The 10,767-nt window shown below is 60.3% G+C and overlaps 1 protein-coding gene across 9 annotated transcripts in view; it reads left to right on the forward strand.

The window, feature by feature from the left end:
* Positions 1-10,767, forward strand: part of SIPA1L3 (signal induced proliferation associated 1 like 3) — a 124,753-nt gene that overhangs the window by 107,913 nt on the left and 6,073 nt on the right. For 8 of the 9 annotated variants that reach the window (XR_003998265.1, XM_030546669.1, XM_030546668.1 and 5 more), the window contains 6 exons: positions 1,724-1,842; positions 3,068-3,441; positions 5,300-5,503; positions 8,232-8,394; positions 9,417-9,618; positions 10,624-10,767. Coding sequence is in view for 8 of the 9 variants with exons in the window: in XM_030546669.1 (XP_030402529.1) it covers positions 1,724-1,842; positions 3,068-3,441; positions 5,300-5,503; positions 8,232-8,394; positions 9,417-9,618; positions 10,624-10,767 (1,206 nt within the window). In the remaining variant the exon portion in view is untranslated. Of the gene's footprint in view, positions 1-1,723; positions 1,843-3,067; positions 3,442-5,299; positions 5,504-8,231; positions 8,395-9,416; positions 9,619-10,623 lie in introns of those variants that run through there. The other variant, XM_030546675.1, reaches the window with a different exon arrangement.

Raw genomic sequence — 10,767 nt, forward strand, 5'->3', positions numbered from 1 at the left:
CAGTCAGACATGACTCTCAGCCAGCCAGTAAAACAGAGGTTTATTTGATGACAGGAACAGGGTCTAAAACAGAGCTTGTAGATACAGCGAACCGGACCCCTCGGCCGGGTCCATTCGGGGGGGGGGGGGGGCAGTGAGCCAGACCCCCACGTCTGCACTTCACTCCTCGTCCCCAGCCAGCTCCAGACTAACAACCCCCCCAGCCCCTCCTCTCTGCTCAGCTCCTTTCCCGGGACACGAGGTCACCTGTCCTCTTTGTCTCCAACACTTTCAGCTGGCACCTTTGCAGAGGGGGGGGCCCAGGCCATCAGTTGCTAGGAGACAGAGTGTCAGGCATTTAGGGGCACTGGCCCTTTGCTCTGCAGCAATCACACACCCTGATCCCACCACCTAGATACTTAAGAACTGCACAGGGGACACTGAGGCACCAACACAGTATTCAGAGCAAACATTAAGAACATTCCCAGTTCATCACACCGTGAAACAGTCCCTGCCTCACACAGCGGGAGGAGAACAGCCCAGAGAGGCAGGTCATGGGCCAAGACGGGAGTAGAGACCAGGCACCCTGTCTGCCTGGCCCAGACACCCAGAACCTACTGGACTCAGCCGCTGTTCTGGCTGGCAGGAAAGCTGCCCCTGAGGGAGTGGAGCTGTTAAAGTTCTCCATGTGCCCGTCAGTAACAGGGAATTAGGACTAGATTGGTTCCCTCTTGAGAGGGGCTGTTTTGTGGCGGATGGTTTACTCCTTGCTGAGCCACCCTTTGCTCCAGGCTGGCTTCTCTTGGCCACGGTGTCTGGGGACGTGCCCCAGGCTTGCTGGGCACAGGTGGTTTGGGGACCAGGTGGAGGTGCCAAGCTCTGCCTGTGAGCAGGGATCTCAGACTGTCCGCTCAGCCCTGACTCACGGTACGTCTCAACCTGTCTGGGGCACATTTTCCAACCACCTAGGTGACTTAGGCACCTCCCTGCATGTTTTGGAAATGGGACTTAGGTGGCTGTCACCTGGGCACTTTGAAAATGTTCCCCTCTCCGCGTCCCCGCTCTTCCCCACCCTCAGGTGGTGAGCCAAGGAGCAGGCTAACGTTAGTGAGGCTGGGGGGTTGCAGGAATGAGGCCATAGCCCCATTCAGCATGAAGGGGAGACCGAGACAAGCCCTTAGAACAGACGCAGGGAGCAGCCGCACACGGCTGGTCTTTATCAGCAATGGGAGAGCAAGAGGGGGATTTCCTTCGGCGGGATTATGAACAAAGCAAAATCCCTCCGACCAGCCACCATCTGGCTAAGGCAGCACAGCTGTGAGCACACCAGCTCGGAGCACCCGCCAGCAGGCTCTGCCGTGGCCCTGGCTTGCTCGCTCCCTGGGAGGGTCCCCCCAGCAGTGTGGCTTAGGGTGCGGCTCGGCGGGGCTTTCTCTGGAAACCCTTGTGTGCGGCCGGGAAGTAGCATCGGTGGTGAGCGGGAGAGCTCTTCCTTCTGGGAGAGCCCAGTGCTGCGTTAACAGGGGCTGGGCTGCGCTGGGCAAGGGAGGAGCAGGGCCCTGTCCCCTAGGGGCTCCGATTGCTGGGGCCGATGTTGTAGCCACGGCTAGTTACCAGCTCCCTAAAGCTGCCCCCTCCCTGCCTTTCACGGCAGGGCGGGGTAGGCTGTTGGTGGGTGCGCTGGGATCCAGGGAGCCTGCTGTGCGTGTCGTTCCTGATGTGGCGCGGTGGTGGATTGTTGCAGAGCCCCTGTGGCACGTGCCAGTGCAGTCCAGGCTCCCTGCTGCGACGGGGAGCAGCATAAGCAAGCGGCCCAGCAGACAGGAGCTGGCAGGAAAGGATTCTCCCAACCGGCCTTCCAGAGTGAGTGGAGCTTCTCCCCGGCCCCCGGCTGGCTAGCAGCCCCTCGGAAGGGTGGGGAGTGCCCTGTCTGGGAGCTGTTCTAGCATGCAAGCCCCTCCCTCTGCCCCACTCCTGCCCCAGCCCTGGTGAGCCGCGGGGGCATCCTGGCTCTCCCCGGTGAGAAGCAGGCAGCTCGGTTCATAGGGGCCTAGTCTGAGGGGAGGCAACTGCCTGGGGGCAGATATCCCAGGGAAGCTGAGCCTGGTGTCAGCGTCTGCCCCCAGTTGAAGGGGAGCTGTTCTGGGGGTGGCGGCCAGGCAGAAAGTGTTGCCCCAGGCTGTGTGGTCAGCATGGTTCCCAACACTGTGTGCTTTAGGAAGGGCCGTGCTATGACCTGAGAGCAACACCCTCTGAGAGCGTCTCCGGGAGCGTTCAGCGCCAGGGCAGAGCACGTCACTGGTCCAGTTAGACCCATTTGTCAGCAGGAGAGGCACTGCAAGCACCACGGCTGAGCAATGGAGCCGCTTGGCTCTGCTCTGCTCCCTCGCATCCCCAAAGCGGGCCGGCCTCCCCTGCACCGTCTCTGCAGCGGGCTGCAATGTATTCTGGGCATGGCTGTTGTCTAACCTGCCGGGCACAGCCGTCCTGCTCTGGGTGATGCTTTCGAGCACCCCGTCCCCATGATCTCCCCAGCGAGACCAGTGCTGCTAATCTGTGTGCCCGTGAACTCAGATGTGGCCCCAGCCGACTTGCTGGGCTGCACCCGCCTTCCCCAGACCCAGCCCCTGAAAGGGCCCCAGCTCCCCGGCTCTCCCGAGGGGGTCCCTGGCTGGGGAAGGCTGGGCGGGGCTCAGCCCCGGTGGTGGGTGCATGGCAGGAATGCGGGGGGCTGTTCTCCAGTGTCCCATGGCTTTCCTGAGGGGGTCCCCAGCTGGAGAAGGCTGGGCGGGGCTCAGCCTCCAGTGGTGGGCGCACAGCAGGCGTGCGGGGGGCCATTCTCCAGTGCCCCAGCTCCCTGGCTCTCCTGAGGGGGTCCCTGGCTGGAGAAGGCTGGGCAGGGCTCAGCCCCCAGTGGTGGGCGCACAGCGGGCGTGCGGGGGGCGATTCTCCAGTGCCCCAGCCCCCTGGCTCTCCCGAGGGGGTCCCTGGCTGGAGAAGGCTGGGCGGGGCTCAGCCCTCAGTGGTGGGCACACAGCAGGCGTCCTGGGGGCTGTTCTCCAGTGACCCTTGGCATGGCTCTTTGCAGGGTGAGGCTCTGTACTCCAGCCACTCCAGCAGCAACACGCTGTCCAGCAGCGCCTCCAGCCGGCACAGTGACGAACGCTGGTCTGATGCGCTGGACCCTGCCGAGGGCGAGCCAGACTCCGTCTGCAAGGGGGGCTCCAGCGACAGTGGCATTGACACCACGCTCTACGCCAAGCCCTCCCGCCTGGGGCCGCCCCAAGCGCTGCTGGGCTCTGCCCACTACGAGAGCGGGGGCAAGAGGAGGGAACCTTCGCCCACCGTCAGCGCAGGCAGCCAGAGCCGAGGCTACCGGCCGAAGATGTACACAACAGGAGCCAGCGCGGCCGGGCCTGCCGCAGCCCCCAGCCATGGCAGTGAGCTCTTCAAGCAGCCAAGGTAACCCGGCCTGCGCAGCCCGGAGCACTGGGCGTGGGGATGGGAGGGAAGCAGGGGAACCCCGCCACCACCAGTGATGGGAAGGCTCCTGGGTCTGCTTGAGCTCTTGCTGGGAGACCGACAGAGGTGGAAACTGGGGAAAAGCTAGTCCCTTGGCCAGCCACTTCCTCCCTCTGCCGGTGCTTGGAGCTGGGCAGCATCTCTGGTCACGTGCTGTGCCAGTCTGGGTGAGAGATGCTGGCTGGGGAGGTCTGAGCACGCAAAATTCCCAGAAACCTCCGAGAGGTAGACGGGGGAGAGGCTGAGGCCTGGCGGAAACGTAGCTCAGATCTGCTGAGTGGTGTCCCGGTACCACTGCAATAATGCTGCTTTCATGCAGAGTCTGAGGCTCCGAGGTGCAGACGGGGTTCTGTGTCCTCTGGACGCTGGGTCTGCAGCCTTCTCTGTGGCCCAGCTTGGGGGAGGAATTACATCTGGCTGCCCCTGCCATGGGGCTGGAGGGCAAAGCTCAAAGCAGGTTCCTGGCCCTAGCCTCCTCCAGGTAACAGCCAGCACAGCGGAGCCCTCCCGCTGCTCAGCTGCAGCACTGGGCAGTGGAACAGCCCTGGCAGCTTTTGAAGGCGTTAGGTCCGTGCTGGAGAAATAGGATCCTCAGCTGGGGTAAATCGGCCCTAACTCCATCAAAGCCGGCAGGCCGAGCCGATTCGCACCCCTGGCACCTGAATGGACGAATCGTCTCTTTGGAGAGGTGGGGAGGGGTGTTCCCTTGCAGGCTGAGAGTTGCCACGAAGAGAGAGCCGGTTCCTGGCGCCCCTCTGGGGCATGGGCTGAAAGGGGAGCTGTGGCTTTGGGTGCTGACACTGTACTGCCAGTCCCCAGGGTTCAGAACTCAAGAGCCTGGCCCCCCGAATCATGGAATTTCCAAACTGCTCCCCGCTGGGCTCGGTATTCACCATCTGGTTGGGGAGCTCCTGGGGTGCCACTTTCAGGCCTTTCTCTGTAACCACCAAGGCGCTGAACCCCCCAATCACATGACTCCAGCAGCTGGGCCCTAAGGGGCAAACGCCCCAGATCTCATGAGCTGGCAACATCCTGCTTGTCAGCTGGTGCTCATCTCCACCCACCAGGTTTGCAATCTTAGCCGTGTTTATGGGACACCGGATCTGTTCCACCGAAACAGTGAAAAGCAGCTACAGCTCCTGCCCCAGCCCCGACTCCCTGCCAGGTTTGGGGTTTTACAGCCCCTGTGTTTGCTTGATTTCCTCTCGAGAGGGGCAACTGGGAAAGTGATTCTCTTCAAAGCACCGTTACCATCCCAGAATCATAACTCCGAGCCAAACAGCCTTTACACCCGAACTTCTGGGGGTCACAATTCCCCCAGTGAGGAGTGATTTGGGGGTGCCCAACTGGAGGTGCCTGTCCGGGGTCCCCATTTTCACAAGTCGGGCTTTCTGCCCCAGCTGAATCCCGGCCCTTTAGAGGGTCTCAAGTCCCTGCTCACACCTGCGTATAGCCCCGCTATAAAACCAGCCCGTCAGACGTTCTCAGACAGGGCTGGCTTGTAAAGCGCCGGTGTCCCTTTAAATGCTCAGAGACACCAAAGCCCCAGAGACTGGGCCCCGTGCTAGTCTCTGGCCCGAACCCAGCTCCGCCGTGGAGCAGCAGACTTGTAATCCCAACCCAGAAACTCCCGGGTTTGTACTGGGTGCAGTGTTTTCAAATGGGTGAGGAAAGGCTCCCCGGGGCATCCCAGTGTGGCTTGTGCCCAGCCAGGGGCACTGGTGCTGGGGTGAAGTCAGATTTCTGCCTGACCTGGAATTTATTTCCTTTTGGTTTTTTTCTTTGTTTTACTTTGTAGTAATTTCAGTTTGCGACAAGGCCGCCCTGCTCAGGGTTACAAAACGCCCGTGGCTGAGACTCCCAGGCCCCCACACATGTCCCAGTCCAGCTCCTTCCAGCTGTCTGCCTCTGTCCCCAAATCCTTCTTTTCCAAACAGCCCAGCAGGAACAAACCTGCGTCGGTGTGGAAGAGAGCCGAGGAGACCCCCACGGACCCAAAGAAGTAAGTGCTTCTCACTGAGCTGCCGGCTGTGGGATGGGGCTGAGCAGAGCGCCAGGCGTGCGAGATCTCTGCCATGGCCAAGTCAGTGGCACTCGGGCGGTAGCCTTCAGTCGCTTCTCGTCCGTTGCCTCGGTGCACGTCGGGCCGTGAGCTCTGAGCCGAGCCCGTCTGCATGTGGGAGCCTCGCTTGCTCCCAGCTGGTGCCCACCACCTCATTCTGCTCCCTGCCCCCAGCCTGGGCAGCGCTTGCTTGGCACCAGAGGGGGTGGGCATGGGCGGCCCCCCGTGGGCACCAGTGCAGGTCTGCAGCTGCTGCCAGCACATGGGACTGACTGCAGGGTGGGAGGAGCTGGAACGAGGGGTCTGAGTCTCCCCCACCTCCCCATGCAGGAAGGCAGGAGGGCCCCTGCTCTGGGCCACCTCTCACAGGGCACAGAGAAAGGCTCTGGCATCTCTGCGTGGTAGCAGGATGTGCACAAACCTGGTGGGTGCCAGCCCACGCCAGCACAACGAGTTAAAGTCAAAGGTTAGAGAGGATGGTAGCCATGTGCCTGCCCACTGTGGCGCTGCCATCAGAGAGGCCACGGCTCCTTGTTTGCTCTGTGGGCCTGCCATTGCCACAGTCCAGCTCAGCGAGAGGCATCTGGGAGCCGTGGCTCCCGGCCTTTCACCTAGCAGGGCTGAGGGGTGAAAAGGAGACCAAAGCTGTGGCCTCATTCCTGGGGTTAGGGCATTCCCTGCTCACTCGCAGGCCCCAGTCATTCCCCTGCCTCCTGCAAAGGCTAATACACGGCGCAGCTGCTGGCCTCGCCTGGCCCCACTGGATCTGCTGCTGCTCCCGCGCTGGCCAGGGCATGAAAACCACCTCAGAAAAGCTAGAATTGGGCCAGTCACTGCCTGGGCAGAGCTTTTCTTGCCCTTCTCTGCCGGGCATCAGGAGGGGCCAGCCCCAGCTCAGGCTGTCGAATCACCACCCGTGAATCTCCTACACAGACATGCCCACTGGGCAGGGCTAGCCCCACATCTCATCTGCTGTGACCTGTAGCAAGTCACCGTTCTGTCCCTCAGTTCCCTACCTATCTCTGCGTTTGTCCAGACTGTGTGCTCTTTGGACTGTTGCACTGATCCTGTGCACGGGACCCCGATCTCGGTTGGGATCTGGGCAGCACCTGGCACAACGGGGCCACGATCTCAGCCAGGGTCAGTGGGCGGCCCCCAGCCCGATGGGGCCCTAATTTCGGCCAGGGTCAGTGGGCACAGCTGTCCTACAAATAACTCGCACCAGGCAGAAGTTTGAGGAAAATTATTGTTTCCATCGCTCCTGCGTGGGCTCGACGCTTTACAAATGGAGTCCCTGTTCCTGTCCCAGAGAGATGACAAGTGAAGCCCGAATCCAGCTGGAGCACTGGGGGAGACAGAGTTTTCCGTAGGATTCAGAGGAGCAGGGGGTGAGGGTCTCCTGACTGACAGAAGGGCTGTAAACGCCCAGGGGCTTTGGCAGGCAGACACCCTGTGATGATGCGGTTCTGGCGGGACCCAACTGAGAGTGCCAATTCAGGACCAATTGCTTAAACAGGGCAGTTACAGCCCTAGGCTGGGGTTTCTCCACCTCTAAGGCAAACAAACCAGCCAGACCAAGAGGACTTCGGTTTCACCCCACTGGCTAACCACAAGTCACATAAGCAATTTCCTTAGACACTCCAGTCTCCCAGTATCACCAGCAGTGCCACCCGTCCTGGGGATGAATGGTTATGAAAACCAACACCCCAGTAAAAGAAAAAGGTTCTCTCAATCCCAAAGGACCAAGCTCCAGACCCAGGTCAATATACACATCAGATCTTACCCACAAATCACGCTGTTGCCAATCCTTTAGAATCTAAACTCTAAAGGTTTATTCATAAAGGGAAAAAGAGAGAGACGAGAGCTAGAATTGGTTAAATGGAATCAATTACATACAGTGATGGCAAAGTTCTTAGTTCAGGCTTGTAGCAGTGATGGAGTAAACTGCAGGTTCAAATCAAGTCTCTGGAGCATCCCCCGCTGGGATGGGTCATCAGTCCCTTGTGTAGAGCTTCAGTTTGTAGTAAAGTCCCTCCAGAGGTAGGAAGCAGGATTGAAGACAAAATGGAGATGAGGCCTCTGCCTTATATAGGCTTTTCCAGGTGTAAGAACACTTCTTTGTTCCTGCTGTGGAAAGTTACAGCAAAATGGAGTTTGCAGTCACATGGGCCAGTTTCTGCACACACTGCTGAGTCACAGGGCGTAACGGCCTTCTCTCGATGGGACAATTGTGTAGGTGATGGTCCTTAATGGGCCATCACGCAGGCTAAACAGATCTGACACCAACTTGTCTGGGATCTTTCCCAGTAACACAACACAAGTTTGAAATACAGACAGCACACGGCCAATATTCATAACTTCAACTACCAAAATGATACAGACATACAGACAGCATAATCATAACCAGTAATTCGTAACCTGGCCTTAGACACCTTATATGACCCCCTTTACCTAGGATTTGGTGCCACTACAGGACCTTTGTTGCAACCCATGTTCTATATGGTCCCAGTTTATATCAATAACGTCACACACCCCTCTTGCCTCGGGGCACCTGGTTTGGGTGGCCCCGTACCTACGGGCATTGACCATCCGGCCTGCCGTGCTCTTGGCTAACAGGGGCTGCTCCTGGAGCATGTCTCTGAGCACGTCTCCTCCCACGCTGCTCTAGGCAAATCGACATGAACACCAAGAACGTCTTTGGGCAGCCCAGGCTGCGGGCGTCGCTCCGGGACCTGCGCTCCCCGCGCAAGAACTACAAGTCCACCATTGAGGACGACCTGAAGAAGCTCATAATTATGGATGGCTTGGGCCCGGAGCCAGAGAGAGCCATGGTGGGTGCAGACCGACAGGGCGGGCCCCACAGCAGTGGTTGGGCTACAGTGGGCAGGATTCCTGGGTTCTGTTCCCAGCTCTGGGCAGGGAGTGGGGGCTGGGGAGCCAGGACTCCTGGGTTCCTGTCACGGAGTCACCGGGCGATGCTCTGGAACTGCTCCCCACCAAGCCAGGCAGGACTTTGGGGAGCCTCCTCTCTCTTGGAGCAGACTTGTTCAGGGCAAGAAGCTCCCACGGCTTCACCTCCTGGGTCTCTCCTTGGAGCATTCAGCATCCTCTGCCCCTCCGTGCACTTCCCACAGCGAGTCCACCCCAGCGGGGTCCTGGGGAAGCCACCGGGTTCTGCACCCCCACTTCGCAGTCAGACGTGACTCACAGCCAGCCGGTAACACAGAGGTTTATTCGATGACAGGAACAGGGTCTAAAACAGAGCTTGTAGGTACAGCGAACCGGACCCCTCGGCTGGGTCCATTCTGGGGGGCAGTGAGCCAGACCCCCAGGTCTGCCCTCCACCCTTGACCCCAGCCAGCTCCAGACAACAACCCCTCCCAGCCCCTCCTCTCTGCTCAGCCCCTTTCCCGGGCCAGGAGGTCACCTGATCCCTTTGTCTCCAACACCTTCAGCTGGCACCTTTGCAGGGGAGGGGCCCAGGCCATCAGTTGCTAGGAGACAGAGTGTCAAGCATTTAGGTGCACTGGCCCTTTGCTCTGCCAGATACTTAAGAACTGCCATGGGGACACTGAGGCACCAACACAGTACTCAGAGAAAACATTAAGAACTTTCCCAGTTCGTCACAGTTCCATCCCCAGCTCTGTCACTTATCTGGTGGGTGATCTTGGGTGAATCCCTTCCCTGCTCTGTGCCTCAGTTTCCCCTCCCACACTGTACTGTGAGCTCTTTGGGACAGGAACAGGCTCTCACCTTGGTTCTGTGCCGTCCCCAACCCCGGTCTCCGATGCGGCTTCTCGATGCTGCTAGTAACCCTGGGTTATAGCGGGAAGTAACTGTGTTTCTGTGGCAGTCTCCGCAGAAGCCTCTCCAGCGGACGTTATCAGACGAGAGCCTATGTAGCGGGAGGAGAGACGCCAGCTATGCCAGCGCTACCTGCTTCGAACAGTCCCTGCCCAGCGATGTCCTCTTTACCAGCACCTACCCGTCTAACACGCTGCCCACCCGGCGGCAGCACCCGCAGCCGGGCAGCGGGGCCCTCTCTGAGAAGAAATGTGAGTATGGCACAGATCTCGGTTAGAGCAGGGGGCTGGCAGCCAGGGCTCCTGGATTCTCTCCCTGGCTCTGGGAGGGGAGTGGGGTCTAGTAGTTAGAGCCGGGGGCTAGGAGCCAGGGCTCCTGGGTTCTCTTCCTGGCTCTGGGAGGGGAGTGGTGTCTAGTAGTTAGAGCCGGGGGCGGGGAGCCAGGGCTCCTGGGTTCTCTCCCTGGCTCTGGGAGGGGAGTGGGGTCTAGTGGTTGGGGAGGGGGCCTGGGAGCCTGGACTCCTGGGTTCTCTCCCCAGCTCAGCCTGGCCTGCTGTGTGATTCCGGCTGTGTCACTTCCCCTCGTTGTGAAAGGGGGCAGTGATGTACCGTGGTTGGGGGTCCCTAGGTGTGGAATGTGAGAGACATGCAGGGTAGTGTGTGATGTTGGTGCTGCCGTGGTCCTGGTTCCTCGGGAGCACACGGGGGCCTGGCTGGCAGAGAGATGTCATACGCTGCACGTGTGCTTGTTAGCAGACAAGAGCTGGTTCTGCCCGCAGGCGGGCGCAGCTCCCCCTCTGGGAAGAACCAGGGCGTCTCCACCCAGTCCCAGGTGGGTCTCATTGAACCCTCACGGGACCGGCCCCTTCCTTCCCTCTCTCCCACATGCCTCTGCTTGGACGTTGGTCCCTCCCCCCAGCGCTGGCCTGATTCCTGCGAGCGGCCGTGGGGCAGGGCCCTGCTGGCAGATCGCCCCAGGCTCCAGTTAGGTCCTGGAGAAGGGCGCCACACGGGGTGGGGTGTGTGGGGCTGGTCTGAGCACAGCCCCAGCGTCCGTTCCAGGAGCCAGGGGGGTTTGGATCCAAGGGCTGGAGCATGTGGATGCTGCCAACCAGCCCCAAGGTGCTCACGGGGTGATGGGTTGACCCACAGGCTGGGGGTGCTCACTGCCAGGCTGCGCTTTGCCCTGGGGGGGGAGCTGGCAGCAGGGCAGAGCGCTGCTCCGAGCTTCCTCTGACCCCTCTGCTCTCCCCAAAGCCACCATCTCTGCCTCGGAGCTGTCACTGAGCGACGTGCGGGACCAGCCCACGAGACGCCTCGACCCGGGGCTGATGCCCCTGCCCGACACGGCAGCTGGCCTGGAATGGTCCAGCCTAGTCAATGCTGCAAAGGCCTATGAAG

Source organism: Gopherus evgoodei, unplaced genomic scaffold (genome assembly GCF_007399415.2).
Source record: "Gopherus evgoodei ecotype Sinaloan lineage unplaced genomic scaffold, rGopEvg1_v1.p scaffold_48_arrow_ctg1, whole genome shotgun sequence".
Taxonomy (NCBI): Eukaryota; Metazoa; Chordata; order Testudines; family Testudinidae; genus Gopherus; species Gopherus evgoodei.